General features: G+C 38.4%; 1 protein-coding gene across 1 annotated transcript; it reads right to left on the minus strand.

Moving 5' to 3' along the window:
- Positions 1-10,384: 10,384 nt before the first annotated feature.
- LOC111251253 (cytochrome P450 3A19-like) lies at positions 10,385-20,714 on the minus strand. The gene is given in 6 exon segments (XM_086990499.1): positions 10,385-10,572; positions 10,574-10,750; positions 10,999-11,337; positions 17,158-17,292; positions 17,480-17,616; positions 20,684-20,714. Coding segments are annotated over 6 exon segments (999 nt in total). The 3' UTR covers positions 10,385-10,392.
- Between the last annotated feature and the right edge of the window lie 452 nt (positions 20,715-21,166).

A 21,166-nucleotide genomic window follows, 5' to 3' on the forward strand; every position in this document is an offset into this window, starting at 1 on the left:
AGAGAGAGAGAGAGAGAGAGAGAGAGAACAAAATAAAGCTAATTAATGGTATGATGAGTGCCTCTGGTTAATTACTTGCAAAGACGCTTGCGGTGATGAATGCCGCGTCGAGTCAGTGTGTAAATGTCGTTGGCATCATGCCTATATCCTGTTCTCCCAGGAACTACAAAAGTGGTCAAAGCTGCCATTACCCGTTGGATTGATAGATTTTCATTGCTAAAATTATAATAGAACATTAATAAGTAAGTGAAAAACATTCCGGCGGTAAATTGTCGAATATGTAGCTCTAAATGGCTTAAAATGGAAAATTATAGATACGCGACGATTTGAGTTACGTATACGAGTGACGTGAGGTAGATGGTATAATTATATTAAAGGGAGAATCGATGGTTGTGCTGAACCGTTGCAGAGGGACGGTGGTGTACGTCTAAATACGCTGTTATGTATTCTATATGTGTAAACTCTCGTAAGCACGTAACTAAAATACGCTATGTGTCTGATAGTCGCAAAACTCTACCTAAACTCTATCGAAGAGCTAAGAAATTAGTAACAATACTAATACCAAATACTATTAATAACAACAGATGACCCTTACTAGTACAAACTATGACTGTGTTGGAAAGGAACGGGGCGTTAATAACATTAGCGAATTGGTTGTAAATGTACATGATGCAGTGAGAGATCTTCACTGGAGACCGAGGGCGTGTCACTTCGATTAGAAAACATAGATGGGCTTACTTAATACAGATGGGGCAACTTAGCATCCTCATCAAAAGTCACAATAACACTGTAGTACGTGGTCGCGTGGTAAATATCTGGTGGGTTTACCTGGGAAGTTCAAAACAGTAGCTGAAACCTGCAGTCACCGGCGTCCTAGGCATGTTATACCGGAACAGGCATACAATAGAACTATCTTACCACTATATACGATACGATGCGTCCCGTTTGGGGAGCGTGCCGCTGCTAATACGCGTGGTTGATTGATCCACAAACGATATAACGAAGAGCCTGTACGAGGATAACGGGTAGCTACTGCAAGGGAACGACGTCCATTTAAAGGAGGGTCCAGAGAAGGCACACATAAAAACGCAAAACATGCAAATCTATGCCATAACAGCTAGGAGAATAACAAAAGTCGAATCATACGCAAAAAACAATGTAGTTGTTGATCGAAAAATTGCTCGTTACTAGTAGAAAACAGGTTGGACACACTATACAAAGGACCTGTAAGCGCATTATAAAATAGGAAGTGATTCAGCAAAAACAAACGGAGAAGGGCATATATAGAAACCAAGTAGCGCGAGTGACAAAATCAACATTGACAACATATTCTAACACTTAGCACAGCAGATCTCCTGGCAGCAAGTGTGTTCAATACAAAACACATCCTGTAAAATACAGCAGCAGGTTCTCTCCCTTCCAACCAGAAAGCACTAATGACACGTACGTATATGCTCATAAGTATAACTATTATAATACTAATGATAATTATATATCATATCCAATAGTAGCAAAAGCAATCATCAATAATTTATCGTTCTGACCCCTCTTTCTTCTCCCGTACCAAAACAATGGGCCGCGTATTCATGCAAGGAAGAAAAGATATAACGAGTAATCGAATTAATAAAATAATTACTATACTATATATCATTTTAACTATCTCAATAAGATATTGTAATAACGTATAGGAACAAGCATGCAGCAGAGAAATTTTCCCTTCCAACACACGCACATGAGTATAGCTATCACGAGCCGGGAAGGCCTCGTAAACAGTTAATAAACCGAGATGTATCAATGTGAAGATCACGAAAATAGTAACGAAATAATTTCGAAAATTAAACAACGGTGTATAAAGCATAATGCGTATGAGAAAAATATTTATATATGAACGATCGCAGTGTACACTTGACAGAAAATTGCCCGTCTGAATGACATCCACGAAACAACTACCCCTAAACTTTGACTTGCTCGACGAAGCGAAGGATCTACCTATACAGACTTGTTCGGCAAACCTAAAAATAGCCCTTGTTAAAAAACAACTGCCAACGTCCATGCAATAGCTAAAACTTCGAACAGCATCTGCAACCGTTTGCCCAGAGAATCCCAGTCAGACTGAGAACGACGCCATTAAGACATGTTTCGTGCTTCACTTGCGTATACGGTGAATGTGTTCGTGTATTTATTTCTTGATTTATCAACGAATTAATTAATGGGTAACCGATCGGCGTTGACTGTGCTTAGTCGACCAAACTGACCTAAACCCACTATTGCTTTTCTGGCCGAAAACGTTGCCTCGATAAATCGACTAGGACATAATTAAATATGGCCTAACGAGCCTCTCCTGCATTACCGTTCACCTGTAAATGTCTACAGAAACAAGCAAGGGACGAAATCTGGAGGGAGAACACTGGAGGGCGTTTGATACACGGCCTTTACCTCGGATGGGGCTAGTACAAGCTGTTTTAGCTCCGTTGATGAAAAAATCAGTTACTAGAATACGTCTCTCTAAATTCACTGAGAACAATTCTGTGCAAGTACGATAATGCACCTCACACAATTAGGAAACAACTGCCAATCACTTGCAACCTATTATAACACAACCTCTATTTTTGTATGCGTCGCGTTATTTTTTTCCGTTCTCTTCGAGTCAACTTATGTCAGGTCGTAATGTATATTAGTTATTAAATGCTAGAAAATATAAGATTATTGTATTATTTGGTTCGAAAGAGACAGCAGTCCTGCGGTACGGTTATACATACGAGCCAGTGGGTCTAACGGCAAAATATGCATCGTAACACTTAGTGGGGTTCTACTTCAAGATGAGAAAAGGGTATGAAACTCATCTTGGCCCTGCTACTTAGGAGCCTCGATGGCTTTCTGTTGCCATTATTCGGGACGAAGTGATTTGTGGGGTAGCTAGATTTGTTTTGTAAAGCATTCGTCTAATGCGAGCGTGTATAGACCGTTAGAGAGGAGAAACCGTGTCACGGTAAACTGCTAACCGTAACCATGGTGCGAGAGTTAGGATAGTTGTTACTGAACAGCGATTTCGATTTGGAATCATATTTAACTGCAAAAAAAGTTAAACTCACATTGAATATTCTATGGTGCGTAATTGCAAACCATCGTTATATCTGAATAGATGCACGATACTATTACGGCGCGATTGAAACGGTTACAAAAGAACTGCCCTTTGGAACATAATCCCGTGTCAGAATATCAGCAGAGAAGCGTCATTTACTTGAGCCCCGGAAGGAAAAGATCGTGGCAACAAATTGATAGCGTCACTTTAGCCATAGCTCATTCAATTCAGTCATCAATTCGGCCGTAGATTTTATAGGCGAAAATATCGGTGACAACAAAGAAAGTTAGGGAAGGTGAAAGATGAACGGGGGTGTGGCGATGGACATACGAGTCCGACTGATCAACGTCCTGTAGCTGATGCCGGCTAAGGTGGGTGGTTGACTGTCTTTGTGTAGCACTGCTGCGTAAACGCTATGTACTTGATGATAGGCGACTGTGAACCACGACTGACGACAGCACGAGGTACGTTCTTATAATAACGAATATCACCGTAATAACCATTCGTAGCTTATAGGAAAACTGAATATCATGGATAGCTAGTGCGTCCCGTTAAGTATGCTATACCTGAATATAGTTACGCTAAGCAGCGATAGTGTAAACGCGACAAAAAGCATAAATATGGCTCCCAAGACGAGACCCGAATCTAGTCCGGGTTAGTTAGGGACTAAGGGATATAGAATGAGAAAGCTGTGGTATATCGTTGCAAAAGCAATGGCGGGAAAGGACTTAAGCCAATTTTGACTGAAACAAGGAGCGTGATATCGAGGCGTACAACGACTCCAATGATAGCTACTCAGAAATGTAAAAACGACGATACGGACTAGCTTGTTGACCTGGTAAATTTCAGAGGAGAGAAAAGCAAATGATCCAAAATGCTAGTGTTACGCTCATCAGTTATGAAACGCCATAGTCACGGAGCGTGCTTTCTTTATTAGATAAGGCCAACGACAATACAGAAGTATAGCTACAACTAAAAGCTGAAGATCTCTCCACGAAGAAAACCTCTCCAACGATACTCGAAATTGGCTGCCATCATGGAACACGTTGAGATCATTTATAACAGAGACCGTACAAAGATGAAGCTAGCTACGGTCATCGTGGCATCTGAAGTCAACGTTAAACCTGTGTCGAGTAGAAATAGTGTACACGTGTTTTTCAAGAATGACCTTTACGAGGTGTTGACGGCTCAATATTTCCCAAAAATAAATATCAACATCAACCAAAACAATAGCCAGAGTAGCAATCGTGAAAATCGATAACATTAAATGTAACATTATGAAAAGGTATAGCAGATGGCTAATTAATCGATTTGTTGTCCTAATTTCTAAAAAAGGTAACGACATGAGCTGACTAATCGATAATACTGAGATTAGTCTTTGAGAGGTGTTATTATAAGAAAGTAAGTTGTCGACGGGTTTAGCGAACGACGACTAAAAATGGAAATTTAATCGTGATGATATAACGGCAGTAAGGAAAGTCTCAACTGAGCGCGCATGCACACGTGAGGAACTTTGAAGACGCTGTAACTACAACCAATGAAAAAGACCGCAAATTAAGCTGAGCAGACGTACTATATCGACTGGTAAAAATACCCATTATCAAGGTTGATGATCAAGCTGACAAAAGGGCGAAACCTGGCTCGGGAAAATGAGGTCTGGGTCGTAAACGAAAATTCGGCGACCACTCTGGCGTTGTGCCCGTAGGGTAGATCTATCCACATGTATTATACTTCCTGTTTGTATGGACACTACGTAGAGGAAAAGGACCGATAACATCATTTACTTATGATAGTAGAATCATGCGACTAGTGTCAGCTAACTGAGAATAGTAAAGGTAATAATTGATGCTACACATTTACTATATATACCAACTGTATGCTAACGCTACTCTACATCTCTATGATCCTATATAACAAATAAAATTATATTAGACATATAAGACCACATACGGTATAACTTACAATTATGACAACAATATGAACCGCGAAATAAACAATTCCATATACAATAACAGTAGTCACATTGATAACGCGAATAAAAACAATAGTAAATTGGCGTACCGGGAAGACGAAGCAAGCCCTGCCGCCACAAAGCAAAAAAGTCGTAAATTACGCTAAAAATTATAACGATGATATAGTAAGAGCTAAAATACGGATAAACACGAACGAAAATCATAGCTCTACCAAGGATAGAACGTATGCGATACTAACGATGCAACACCGATAATGATATAATTCCTCGTAATTAGAACAAACGAAAGGGCTAGCAGATTGTTGGATGGTGTAGTAAAGGATAGGCGGACGGCAAATGAAAACAAAGGGCAACACGGCAAGTGTTCGTATCGAAGGATGACTTGGAAAGGCGTGTAGCTTGTTCAACATCGAAGACTGAGACGCGAGTACGTACAATGAGAATACGCCGAGCTCAAGGTGACCACCGACTACCTCAGGTTCCAGTCGATGAAAGACTGCAAAGTGTAGATGTTCTCACTGGTTTCTACCAGCAGGAAGATGATGATCATGGGGCAGATGACACTGGATAACGTCGACACCCGTTAGAAGTCGCGAAAATTGTACGACTTTGTCAACTTTTGCAAACGTTGCACAGACAACATGTACATGGTGTTCCTGTCGCAAACAATCAGACTAGAAACTATCTCATTGATAGGATCTACATTGGCTGCCGTTGGGCAGGGTGAGAACGTAGTCAGCCCGTGTTGCACGTCTTAGACAGTCGTGGGAAACAAACCTCCTGAACTCGCTAAACTTAGTTTATTTACATCATTTCCCGTAGGGAAAATACGGTGGCAGACCTTGCGCGTCAAAAAGGAAAAACCGATGCCGAAGTAGAGATCAGAGAGAAAAATACAGGTACCACAGGATTTAAGGACAAGCGCGCAGACCAAATATGAAATGCGAAAATTCGATAACCGTTAAACTTGAATGATAGAAGTTAAGTATTTCTTCGTTATTCGACAATAAACTTCATACGACAGTACACGCGAAAAAGGCACACTACCCATAATCACTACGAAATCAATTTCTATGGTAATCATAAAAAATTGCATGATCGTTGATAACTGTAAAAAATACGTACTGCAGCAACCGTGCGTTATCATAAGACGATACGAACAACGATGCCTATCAGTAGAAGAAGAAAATTTAAAAAAATGTAATAAAAATAACGATAATTACTATATCATTAATACCATTATTATGGTAACACAAAAGATATTAATTGTAATTTGATTATATTGTTGGATCACCACTGCCGACTAACTCTCGCGGCCGATCGGTTCTTGTTGACGACCTTCTGCGGGTTCATCCTGGCAGGTAGTCGATGAAGAAATGCTATTCATTTTGTATGTTCCATGTATGAATTAGCTGATTCCATAACGGGTTAACTGTATGTTAGAATGTGTAATTGGACGACACAGAAGGAACTATTAGAAGCGGACAAAAATCGGCTGGAAGAGATAGAGAGGATAAAGCAATTTATACTGGACAAATTACACACAGAGAACTACCGGGACCACACTCTCGGCAGTTACTTGGATGCTTGTTACTGAATAATAGTTAAATATTGCATCATTGATTCACGATACGCCTTATTATTGTTGCGTGGATATATAAATGAATAACATCAATCAATAAGAACAACAAACGTACATAGCAAAGTACAACTACACAGAAATACTCAGATTTTTAAATGTTTAAAAAAATGAGTTCACCGCACGAAATTGGAACGTTGGCCACAATATCAGAGAGAAGACCCGGCAGGGCCTAGACAAAAATCCTATCTATATCGCTTGATAAACCAAACTATAGTGTATGGCGTGCAGGCAGGCTGAAACGCATTTATGACCCTAAAAAAAAATAAAGACAGCGTTAGCTACGCGTAAAATTTACATTTCTTTGATAAGTCTGGAGACAGGAAAACGCTAAATCGAAAAATTAAAAATTCCATTTCTTTTACAATCACAAGAATGGGTTCTACTTTAGTGGGTTTGGTGGACCCATCGGAAAACGCCACAAAGACGAGTGTTTTTGAAAGTGCGTTATGCTTTTAATTAATTTAAAGCTTTTAATTCTATGGTTTCTTGGCTGTCGACTGCCCGTGCATCTAAAAGCACAACGGGCACTATTTGTACGTTTTGCGTTCTATGTCTATCGAGTTCTCTCTATCATCTATCTGATCGACTCTGATCGACTCATTTATCTGATCGACAGACATTCTACTGAGATGGCAATACAACATCTGTTGCCGAATCAGTATTAGCTTACGTCTTGTGTATTCTGTGTGTAGCTGGTTCGATATCGCTCTCGTCGAAACTGCCGATGAATGCTGTCGGCTCTCGGCACTCCGTCGGGGAGGTGTGGGGTACAAACAATGGCGATGGTGATTCTGAAAGGGGGCGTTACAGCTGACAGAGGTAAAAATGAATGTCGCATTGGGGCGCCGAGCTGACTCGACTCTCTTAATAGAGATACGTACCCAGACTCTTTAATAGTATCAAGACTGACCGGCAATATCTACGCTCGTCCCCACACAGCCAGGGTACAGAGTATATGGGTAGTGAACGGATCCCACCTGAACCTGTCCGTCTGGCAAAACCGTTCGGCCTCTTCTTATCAATCAAGCATTAGGTACGAACAACGCCAGAAGCCAACTCCAATAGTAACAACACAATATGACCGTATTCTATACGTTTACAATAAAATAAGGAAGGGTAACTACGTTAAAGTCGAAACAGTTACTATGGTAGACTTTTAGTCCTGTCTGTCGATCCTTATCATTTGACGTACAATCATTATCCTGTCTTGTACTACGGCTTATCGTTAGACGTCCTGCAGATTTTTCCGTATACTGTTACTAATTCGTTTTCAGACGAACCGATAAATTCTACTATTGCCACAATGTATTCTCTTTTGCTTGTTGTTGTACCTACACACAGTGATTCGTTCACTCAAATACCTTCTCCATCATTTCAATCAGAACGAACATAGTAATTTTTGCTAACGCTTGGCTACGCGTGACACCTTTGCAGAGATATAGAAAACTCAGTCTCGACAGATTTATCACCTGCTATTGGTGCATTGTAGTGTCTGAAGGAAGAACTAGATGGAAATGACAGGTGCCTCACCTACGATCCGCATCTTCACACAGGTTGTTAACAATCATACTTGAATAGATTAAACAGACAGACACCACACCTTGAGAGCAAGTAAAAAAAAAGACGCCAGACCTGAGAACATATGATTGCCGCCTCATTGGATTCCGTGATGATCATGAATAGTGTCGCTGATGCAACAATCCTATCCTGCCTATAATGATCAGCGGAGTTGATCCAGTGACGAAATGATTCGCGACCGGGAGACAGGCAGACACGCGGAGCAGGCACGGGGGTGCAATTGAAAAAAACAGGAACTCTAAAAAAATGTTAGGGAATATTAAAAAACGTAAACATGATTGCTACATTTTACATTTCGACCGGTAGAAAAGTGACTACGCAGACAGGTGCAGTGTCGGAAAAGACATGGGGGTTTGAGCGACTGGAGCCCAATTAGACTGGACGAAGACATAACAACCGTGAGATGATAGGGCGTGCGTACGCAAAGATGGAGAAAACGAAAACCGGGTTGGGTACAGTGTACGCTCTATGGAAAGAATTTTTGTTGGCGGCGCAAACGTTAACGCGTTAAGATGATAGGAACGGCGTGGATTGTAATACGATGGAAAAATAATAAATACATATGGCGATTCAGTTAATAGTAATAGTTAATGTATTGTTGTAGGGGCACGTAAGTAGGTCGGATCCGCAGCACCCATATGCCGGCAGCGGGTCGGAAAGAGATGACGTGAATCGTATAGTAATAATGACGACAATATTAATAACAATGGAAATTATAATAATGTTAACTATAATGACACTTTTGACTATGATGAATGAAGATATACGACATGGAGGCGCAACGATCTCTCGTTAAGAGACAAAGCTGATCTTCGCTGATTCATTGGTCAGTTTGAAAACAAGATACTCTCACAACTCACGTTGTATCCTATGAAGCAAAGCAAACAAAAAAAAAAAACTGTTTCATGATTATTTGTAGAAACCCCGCGACACAGAGCACAGATAGGAAGGCGACTGCTGATGGGCTTTGCCATGGCGGGATAGGTTCTGCGACATGTCTGTGTGTTTGTCTATACACTGTATTAGAGACATTCGTACGTAAACGGACTCAACTGTCGCGTGTGGTTTCGTAAATTTCGACTTTAGTTCCATCGCTTCTATAATAATTCAAATGAGTACCGCGACCACGGGCGCGCCGTGTGGAATAACTATAATAATAAAACTATGTTATTTAGAAGGGCTTAGCAAAATCTTAGATAAGTGTATATATATATATATACATATATATATATATATATATATATATATATATATATATATATATATATATAACAATAAAAAAAATAGAGCTATACACTCAAAGTTAAAAATGTGCGCCGGTGTTTTAATTATCGTAGGTAAAAGAAAGACGAGTAAAAAAGATAATCGTAACAAAAGTAGTAGACCCCGATCCTTACTAAACTTAAATAATAATTGCACAATTACTTTGAAATCATAGATAATTTAATTAGAAACCATGATTCCTATGCACGCCGAAAAAAAACAGCACATCGCGATTGTCTGCAGCACTCTGAGCAAAGTCATTATTAATTAAAGGTTCAGGTATCAACAAAAATCTGCCTACAGCTTTCTATGACATCTGGGGCTTTCTGCTTGTGTCACTTTGTATGTCAACAACGTTCTCAGTCCAGCTTTCCGACGCGTCACCATAACTGAACCCCACATGTAGAATCCGTACTATCTCGACAAATATCCACTTAAATATGAGGGCCGACTCATAAATAGAAATCGGGTTCATAGCGTCTGGAATGTAAGTACAAGATTATTGTAGAACCCGTAGCTACTGTAATCGTTCCTTAGTATATTGACTCAATCAGTAAATTATACTTTATTAAATACGGAGTGGGCTAAAAATTCTTAATGAAATAAACGTATCAAAAACCAGTTACTTCACGATTACAATATAACAGCTTACAGTTAAATATGTTAATTCGTAACATTTGTGTTGTAGCATTGTTTGGTAGCGGGAACAGCTTAGCTCTGTTAAGTATACGATGACCATTTAACAGATACCACAACTTTATTGAAACCACCCAGTTAGTTATCACTGTCACATTTATTATCGCCGAATCACTAAAAAAACTAAATATATTTTTTATATTATTCCTTTAATTTTTATTAAGAAAGTTTTAATGCTGGCAAAAATCGAAAGACGAGGCAATTTATCGGTTTCTTGATACGCTGAGGACAATGTTTGACGTCATTACTTCGATCATCCATCGGATCTGCAATAAGTCTGTATCGCGTGAGAAACTTGGCGAGAGTTACCTCGATTTCCATATGAGCGAAACGCGTTCTGGATACAGTTACATGGCCTCGCACCGAACGGCTGCCAGGCGTTAGTCACCAACGACGGACGGTTTTCCGGGAAAAGGCGCCAGGGCCGGAACGTGTGTGCCTCGCGAAAGTAGTCTTCTGTGTGGCGCAAAGTGTGAACCGAAGTGCTCAGACCCAGACTCCTTGGAATACGAAGATTTCAATTCACGCTTTGCGGATTACAAATCTGAAGAACAGATAATGGGAGGCACCACTGTAGATAATCAAAGAAGATCTATAATGATCAAAAATATACGTCAATAAATTGGTTGGCCCATTTTTTTTAAATACATTGTACTGCAAGGTAAGAGAGTTCAATGTTCATTCAAACAGCGGACTTTTGGTTCACAAATACTATAGCACTGGAAAGACAACGTAATCAGCGTTATATACATGCACATGTACTTATAGATTGGGGTATGTTTGATATGTTAGTTCCCCGCATGTGGGCGGGTTCATCCTAAGCGTCTCCTGAATAACTGCCACCATACACTGGCACCTCTGTAAACATTCGAAATCGAACACTTGACCGTTCGTAGTCAGCTGAATTAGTTCGTCGCGGAAGCGCCCTTGTACGTCCGGAAATCGCAGGAGCTCTTTTGTGATGAAGGCTAAACTGCTGCTGGTCGTCTCGTATCTGAGGATCGAAGACACCTCAATTAACCTTTTCATGCAATAGCAGGTAGCAAGATAAGGATATTGATTACGCATACAAACAGGGATTTTACCGTCGTTACTACTGGTCACCTATTTGCAGGCAATCTAACTTTTCTTCTGAAATAAGATAGATTTGGCCAGAAGGGACGGCCAAGATAATCATTACTCTTCAGGCTCGCGACCGTGTCTGCCAAAACGAAAGAAACACACGCCATTCTAATAGGCCGTAGGTTTAATGCGGTTAGCCTGTAATGCGTTAAAATATTATTTTTTGCAAGTAAGTCCTTTTTTCATATTTTTAGCAATTTTCTGTACCACCGGCAACGAGAGTTTTATATCTCTAATAACGCAGAGTGCTTTAGTGGTTCCACATATTCACTTTAATGTTAATATATCGTTTGTTGTTGGCATCTGTATATGAAGTATTTGGCCGCTAGCAGCAAAAATAAAGAAAAAAAAATTACTGTGTGTGAGATGCGAAAATTTTATTTTCTCTTGTTAGTACTAATTCCGTTATTCGATTTCCGTTATTTATCTTTTTTGCTTTCGTTATTATTATCGCAAAGCATTTTTAATTGTGCGTATATTAGTGAATGTTAAATATTTCGCTCTCTTACAAATCCTGTAAATATGCATGTACGTGCTCAACGTGCACAGCAACTAAAAGAACGTTTCCTTAATCATGATCTGATCTTTTTTTTTTTATCAACAGCATTGTAATAACAGCAATTATTATTATAGGATAGAGCCGTTACTGAATCAACTATGCAGGTAAAAAAACTCCCGATAAAATTAACAGTAAAGTCTGCCCGTTAACTGCGTACGTTTTAAACCATGAGTTGATTAGTTTTACTGGAAATTAGTGAAAAATATATTCAATCCTAAAGTGTTTGTAAGTATGGAAATGGTATCATTTGTTTCATTAGAGCAAAGCCAGTACTCTGGATAATGGTTCATGTCGAATATCTGACTGGTTTAGTGACGGATCTGGACATGCGCAGGACACTATGGTAGCAGTACCATGCAGGAAGGTGTTTCTAGTATTTCTCTATTATATGATCATGATTACTGTAACATTTGAATTAATGATGTTTTCACGATAGACAAAGTGAAAGATGCCCGCCTTGTGAGCCATACGAGTGCTTTATGGTCTCACAACCGTTATATATATATTATAAAATCGGATCAACGGTTGATTTGCCCATACACGCTTTTGAAAACGTGACGACAGCCAGTGCCGAAGCAGCAAGCTCGAAACATTTGAAAGCAGAATTTTTAGATTCCTCAAACCAAGACTCATATTCTAAGTATAATAATTTAGAGATGACCAAGACGTAATCTTCCGCACTTTCTAAGCCTTTTCTTTATATATAGGCATATATATATATATATATATATATATATATATATATATATATATATATATATGTCATTCTCATGCAGCAATAGGCAAAGCAAGGTGGACACTTTTCCTGCAAAACTTACAAAAATACATTTGGCTGTATGTACAAAATTGCTGGTCAGTTCACTGTCTAACGATAACATGATCTACCACCAAGAAAATGTACGGGGAGTATTTGGACGCTTTTAGTAACTTGTTTATTTGTCGTTTGCGTCACCACCGGGCGTTACACTGGAGAAAAAACTTTTTAATTAGGATATTTTCGAACTAAGTGATAAATAGATACTTTATTCTATTATTTCCAATGTGAGAAGGCTTTCTTTCATTGTAACCTGATGATGAAGTAACTTGATGATGATTACATTGAAAGTGGTAAAGGACTTTCAAAGTATACCTCGAAGCAGTCGTGTATCATTAAAAAAAAATACATAACCCGCTTAAATGTGAAAGACAAATTGTATTAATACGTCAGTAAAATCGGTGTTTATGTATCCTAAAATTATTTTTTATTTAATTAAATAATTTTTATTAAATAAAAGATTTTTAAGCGAACATCTATATTGATAGAAGTAGTCAGCTCGCACTCGTATCGTTCATGCCTAATCTCCACAATATTGAGTTAAACAAATTCGTAAAGAAACGAGTTCCGATGGCTGTGAAAACGTGAAGTTGCATATAAATGATTTGATTAATTAGTATTCTGTACTAACCATTTTCGTTGATGGACAATATCTCTGAAGAAAGCAGTACCAAAGAAAGTTGATGAAGACTCATAATCAACAAACAACGGATTCGGTGTGTGCGACAAAAGGTGTTCTTCGATGGTCTGTTAAAACAACTATTTTCCAGTGCTGTTTAGTTCATGGTCATACATAATCATTAGTTTCACACAACAGAGACAATGGAAAAAGAATTCGTTCTATTAGTTCAATGAACTAGTCTTCACTGAGTTCAGAATCGTATTGAATCGTGTTCTTCTTTGCTTCACGCACAACTGTCCCGAACTCGATCAGAGCGTAATTCATAAGGGGTCTCAACATCAATACGGAGAATACAGCAACATACAGACAGTCAACAACATTTCCACTTTGCAAACAACAAACCCTTTCTTTTCTAATACCCTCTCTAACGTTCGTGCAGCCACGAGATGTTTGAATGAAGAAAAACCTCAACCCAAAACGTATACCATGTTTTCTGATCTGGGCAAATCGCGGATTAGGTCTTCTGCTCTTATCAGAATCTGAGCGGCGAATTTTTTGTGCGGACTTCATCATCCATGTAAGCTAGATCTAACATGTCGGCTAAGGTGAAGCGGTAACGAATGACCGGAAAGCTTAGAGCTATTGTTGTCTAGTTCACTAGCGCTGACGGAATAACCTACAATTCGTACGCTGATTTACTGTTCCGGCGGGTTTAAAAGAATAACTTAAACGAAGGTGCCATTCCACATCGACGGTAAGTGCGTCTTTCCCAACCCAAAGTCTACTTTCTATGGGGACACCTAGTTAGGGGTTGCACCACATGTGAAGCAAAAAAAAATACAACATTTTTAATGTTGTATTTTTTTGTTATTTGTGAATAACTGTTTTCGTAGATTTTCTGTATTCGTTGTTATGCAAATTTGTCGTCCAGGTTTCGTAACGATTGCTCTATCAAGGGCAACTTAGTTTGAAATTAACAGAAATTCACGGTATGCAGCTAGATTGCAGTATGGGTCCACCTGAACGAGCGCTTGTCGCATTGTTAGGCAGTAGATAATCTAATTCGGTGCAAACGTATAATATAATAAAAATAAGAGTTGAAAAAAGTCATGTAAAAGTTCGGAAACGGCCAAGTGACGTGCTTTGAAACTCTTAGGAGATTTTTGCTCCATCTTGTGTATATATATATATATATATATATATCTATCTCTGTATGTGAGCTTTGAATTTAACGACTCTACGTAGTCCGCAAGAAGGATAAGGAAGGCATTATCGACAATTTCTGTCTTCGAGAGCTTCAATTATTGAACAGGTAACTGGGTCGCGACTTTGCTCAATTTCGTGAATCAACTCTGGGTCTCTCGGTACTGCGCAAACGTCATCACCATCCGTTACAGTTAGACTATGGACATTCGCCTCTTTGGTGACCTGAGCGTCGATCATGAGTTGCACAAGGTCTGCACGATAATTCTATATCAATGGGACAAAAAAGACAAAACAATGGCAGCCTATCGACTTCGACAGACTAATGTTATCAACTAAGTCGTCCTTGCTTAGTTTCTTATACAAATTGCGCGCAACTTCTGTAACTTATCCGCGACGCTAGTTCGGCTACATCGAAATCAACAAAATATAAATGTCTTTCGATTACCCTGATTTATATTATTTTTATATTTAGTATCTATTAGTATATCCAGGTTTATTATAAGCGGCAACATAAGCACTCTAGACAACATCATCATCTCGTCGAAACTATACAATTGTACTTTATGATTATTGGTATAAAATAGGCGAAAGAATGTGTTTAATTTTGATTCAGCTTCAAATTTTCTGACATTTCATTTAGTTTCAGGATGTCACACTTTTTCCTATAACCCTGACGTTTTAAAGCAAGCCTTTTGAATTATTATGCACAAACATTTAAGTCGTTCCTCCCAATGTGGCAAGGTCCCGCTACTCGAATGGCTTCGGAGCCAACAACGGCAACGAATGGATTCCTAGGTCAGTGTGAGTGTCGTCCTCGAACAGGAAAGCCTCATCGATATATATTGGCCACACAAGAGACTTACGCGCGGTATAAAAGGCGCTAAAGTTACCCCTGGTAAGAATTCATACTGAAAAGATGTGCTGCCCATAGCGACCGATCGATGATTTTGATTCTGTAGTCGGTATTCGTAATTAAGTAATATCACGAGAAAATAGGCACCATGACCTTAATTTATCATAAGTGACATAAGCATGTACAGTTGCAGTATAGTTAGCCGGTATTAAGCCACATACTGCAAAATGCAAATGTGGTACAAAGCTAGTGTTTTGTCATGTAGTTACCTAACCTGACCCGAACCAGTATATCTCCACTAAGAAACTTTTATACTAGTGTAGTTGACAACGGTAACGGTGACAGCGCATGTATAGGCTCTCTGAAACTATAAAAATAATAACAGATTTTTCAACACGTGTTTATAAAACCTGTTAAACAATTTGTGTGTTGTAGCTGCCTTGGATATCTTATAAAACGCGTATCTTTGCTCTTGCACTAGCGTTGGCTCGTCGAGCGGCCACGATACGTTTGTACTCCGTGCGAAGTGCTGCAAACAGGATTGACGGCAGCGTTCTGACGCCTTAAGCTGACTCCTATCGCCAGCCAGCGCATAATTGATGCAAGTGGTCCCAGAAAGACGAAAGAAGTTACTAAGTATTTCAAAATAGAAAACGTTAGTTTTCTATTGGAGTAAATTTTGTTCGACTTACTTTCTTTGAGTTACAGGTCTCCTTTAGCCGTATCTAGCTGATCAAACAGCTACTCGTCAAAGACAAGCGTTCGATTTGCGAACTCTAGTAGTGCTCAGTAATGCCATTTTACACTATTTATGCTGCCTTTCAAGGGCCTACCTATTTTTTTCAATCAACAATTTATGCAGTTAGTTGCAACAGGCGCAATAATAAAGTGCCTGCTACAAAAGAACTGCAAACAACAGATAAAAAAGGAACTGAAGAAAAACTGACAGCATGTAACGCATCTTTAGGTAAGTGTTAATAGCGTCCAGTTATTGTGCAAAGATTAAAAAACTATATTGGATCGGACATGGTACGAACACAGAAGAAGCCTAATTGTGGTATGCTGTTCCTTAATCAGGACTTTAGATTAAAGCAAAATCGGATGATTGCAGATTGGATCCATTGTCAAAGCCTGTAATAAAGGATTTACCTATATTAGGAAGGGTTCTACTGAATTATCAGTTTATTGCACGGGCACTATCGTGTTTGCCGTAGCAGTGCCTCAAATGGTTCTAAAGAACGTAACTTTGACAGAAAAGAAGCCAAATAGATAAGCATGATTCCATACATGTATGAAGTAATTGAAATTCTAATAAGCGTTTAGAATGTTTGCTATACGTACTTTAGTCTAACGAAGGAAAAATCCATTGCCCCTTGGATGAACACACTATTAAAGGCACGGTTTGTTATATTTAGTTGGCTCCTCAAGTTGCTGGCACAGGATGAAACAAAATTGTATTTTTGGAAAATGATATAAACAGGCAAAGACACAGTAGCTATGAAAATCGTCAAGGGATCTAAGGAGAAGTGACGAATTCATAAGAGTAGCATGGATAAATAATATAATACGTTAAAACTTGCATGGATATATATGCGATCTAAATTATAAACCTAAGGAATACAGGAAATATATGGAATCCTTTTCCTTTTGACACGGTTGAAGCTGCCAAAAAGACAACCTAGCCTTTCACATATGGCATATCATTATTGTGTGATACGTATGTTGTTATGTTTAGACATTATTGCAACAGTTTTGAGTTCGTTGGAGGTGAATGAAGGCGTCAGCTTGGACCTGACACGTTTCCAACGCTGTCGTTTTAGAACGTCAAAGGCGTCAAAAAAGGTCAAAGCGTCGTCATGAATACCACTTTCGGCACCCGTTATTCAGCTCTGCAATATACGAACGCAATTATAATATACACACATACAAATGTATTGATCTTTTACAGCGTATTTCCGATTAGCACAATTCAAATTTGACCTATTTTAAGACGACGTATATCATGCAGATACGAGAAAAATAAACATCTGATCTAATTGTCGTTCCTCAAAAACAAGCCATTTGACACACCGGGCGATCTGTGAAATCGATGAAGTCCTTAATTTCTATCTGTCTCACCATTTGTGCATCAGCTACTGCGAAGGCGGAAATGTTGCCTATAAAGTAGCCTAGAACAGGTCCATGCTCCTGGTGCCATTTTGCTTGTGCTGCAATTTAAAAATATCAATCGAATTTCCGAACCATATCGATATAGGAGGCCCTTTTATCCCAAGCTCTTTGAAATAGCGGTAATGGTTGCATCGTGTTCTGCGGCGTGTAAATGTAATTTTGATTAGAACACATGTCAATGTGGGTTAGACGAAATGAGGTTACATAATATCCTTATATACCATATATAATATATATAGTATATAAGGATATGTAAAAAAATATATGAGAAATAAAGCTCCAATCACTTAGATCACGACTGTAAAAGGGAGGATTGGACCCCAATGACGGTTGGTTTTACTATAGCGACGTGTGTTTAAAGCTAACCAGCGCTTATTCCCCCCGAGTGAGGTAACGTATGAAATGGCAATAACTCGAACTTTAGAAAAAGACGCTTTGTTACTAGAAAATTAATTTATTTAGATCAGGGGTGTCCAGTGCTTAATCAATGCGCGTTTACTGTTGAAGACGTTACTGCTCGACAGCGGACTTCAGTGATCACTAACTCAAAATCATTGATTATAAAAAATGGCGAAACGAACGGTAAGCGATTTGGTGAGATGTGTTTAAAACCGTGAGTAGATAAAAAAAAAAAACATTGAAGGTACTTAACCAAACTTAACCGAAATTTCAGGTTATAAATATAAATTTCCTCTACATAGCAAATAAGAGCACAACTATTCATCAAAATAACACAATTCATTATTTCAATTATACGAAGAAGTTGTACTGCGAGGGCATTATCTGCTTCCAGTGTATCGCAACCTTTACAAAGTCTTCATTTCACGATTCTGAGGGTAAGTCGTACACAAATAGAAATAAGTTTATTATTTTGGGAAGTACTTTTAAACATGGCTCCCAAGCCGGAAACGGATAAATGTGATGGTAAGTCGTTGCTTTTCACGACATTTTTTTTGCTGGAAAAAGCTTTTCACTGATTGAGGTTCATTGACTATGACTTCTACAAACACTTCTACCAAAAATTAAAATCGCAGATTCATTACTGCCATGATGAGATTTCTAATGCGAAATTTCACTAATGGGTTCAGTTCCCAATCTAAAATTTCTTTAGTTGCAAAGCAAGTTGTTTCGAATCGGTAACACGAAGGTATTCGAGAATTAACGTTTGATCCTCAAACATAGTACTGAAGAATCACACCCTAGTTATACAAATAACTTATTACCTTTGCAGTTACTCTTAAAGAGCCGATTTCGGCTAATGATCGCTAATTGTGTCCACTTGATGCAGCGAAGGTCGTTAGAGACAAACTATGAGCCTTTTCAGTTCTCTGTTTCAGTTCACGAGATACTATCTTCAATATAGGTTATCGTATTTATGATAATTGCTTTTATATATATACATATATATATATATATATATATATATATATATATATATAGCATTTTAGAGTCACATGCAGGTGCCCCTGAGAATAACCACCGTCGTTGTTTACATAAAAGATCCACAGTATCATAACTGACTAGCTTCATATTTGATATATCCGAAAGTAACTTTCTGTTAATGCCTGCCTCTTTGTCACTGCGCATATATATATACCTTTCCAGGTCCATCCAAGAGAAAGCTACTTCCAAAAAATGTCTACGTAACTCACTACCCACCTGTGTTGTATATAAAGATATACCACAAAAAATGCCACTCCCCGCTCGAGCCGCATCTTGATCACGTAATCTTGATAGCCCCACGATCTTGGCTGGCTCCTTCTACAACAGACTGAAAAAGTTTACGTCTTACTATGAATTATTTTCCTTTTGGGGCAACATTACTTTTTTTTTTTACTACGAATGACAGTATTCGAAACATCGATACATGCTAAACATCATAGCGGGTTTGTTCCTGCCTTAATTAAACATTGTAGCTCCTTAATGACGACTGACTCTAGGCAGACACGGTGGCACTTGCTTTCCCACCTAGAGGAAAATGTTTTTTGGCTTACGTAAGACGCTGAGATTTACTATTGATCCTTGATTTACTATTGAACCACGCTGCGACGAATCAATCAATCATTGACGTGTTTCTTAACAAATGATATAATCGTCTTAAACGGCTTCACGTGGTACCCGCCGCCCGAATATCAAGCAATAATCGAAGCAATGGCGGAAAGCAGCGCCTGAACGGAATGATAATTCTTGCAGGTAGGACTGTTGACAGGTCTCTAAGTGTTAGAAACAGCGAATTTGACAATGACTTAACTCTTTTTTTTATCTGTTGTAACATTTAAAAGGTTTTTACAACTCCTGTCTTATAGTTCCATAGCTAATGAGTTATGGGGATTTATTGATTCATTGATAAATTTAAAAGTATATATTATAAAAAAAACATTGAATAGGACGCATATATACAATATTTCCCATGGAGCTATATCTCAGTCATAGCCACTGGCAACATACCTGTCTAATTCTCTTATTAGAGATCTTATTTTGGATGAATGTAGAGAATATTTGGAGAATACTTGGTTAGGCGGAGTAAATTGCTTATTTTATAAGAGCGTAAAAACTACATAACAAAAAACGGAAATTTTACTTTGATTTCTAATGTTGGACCAAAAACATTTTTAAGCGCTTATAATTTCTTCCTCAGGAACTTCCTGATTTTTTCAAAGTATCTCAACAATCCAAAAATACGTATTAATGTCGGTGAATTCTGTCCTTGCTTTATACAATTACTGCAACTATTTTTCCATTCTTGTACTTGAAACTTCGTGACTTTCCATTCTTGAAATGTTTTTTAATTACGCAAACACCTTTCAGAGTTCATCCTATAAACACGCTTAATATTCAGCCATTAATGAGAACCATTCAATTAGGACAAATATCTTTAAAAGTTGCTTTTAATTGCTCAAGTTAACTACAATAAGTTAATTACAACTATAATAATAATAGCGTACATCAAAGCGATAGATTTTGATACATTTCGAAAAAAATAAGTACAGAGTTTATCAACACATCATGAAAAATCAATAATGTAAGCTTTTATTCCATTCATCCGAATTCTCCGAAATAAACCCAAGCGTTCTAAAAAAATATATTTTAATGAAAAATACTAACGGTCTGAGTCAATTCTATCGAGAGCTCTCATCGTCCACTTCAAGCTTCGCCACCAACAATAAAATGACATGCAATACCAGCGATTCTTATAACGCTTATAGCAAGTTCTGAAAAACGCTGGTGGTCGAAACGAACGGGCAAAGTTCAGATATTTAATAAAATAATCCAAGATAAAGTTATGACTAAGAACTTAGCTAGAGGATACATTATTTGCTTGTTTGCATCACCTTGCAACTAATGGATGCACAATAAACAGAACCAATCTACAGTCGAAAGTCAGACGATTCGGGTTAGATTATTTTTAGGCTGTCTGATTGATGTATTTTGCTAACGGACCTAATATTAATGATCTGTCAAAATCAACCATATTTAGCAGAATCTATAAGCCTTAATGATGACAAGCCAATGTAGACTCGCTTCGTGGGAATGCTTCATTTTTCATCCTTAGGGAAGGCCTTTTTACGCCATTACAAATTATTACCA

The sequence above is a fragment of the Varroa destructor genome, unplaced genomic scaffold (assembly GCF_002443255.2).
Source record: "Varroa destructor unplaced genomic scaffold, Vdes_3.0 BEIS01000005.1, whole genome shotgun sequence".
NCBI classification, from domain to species: domain Eukaryota; kingdom Metazoa; phylum Arthropoda; class Arachnida; order Mesostigmata; family Varroidae; genus Varroa; species Varroa destructor.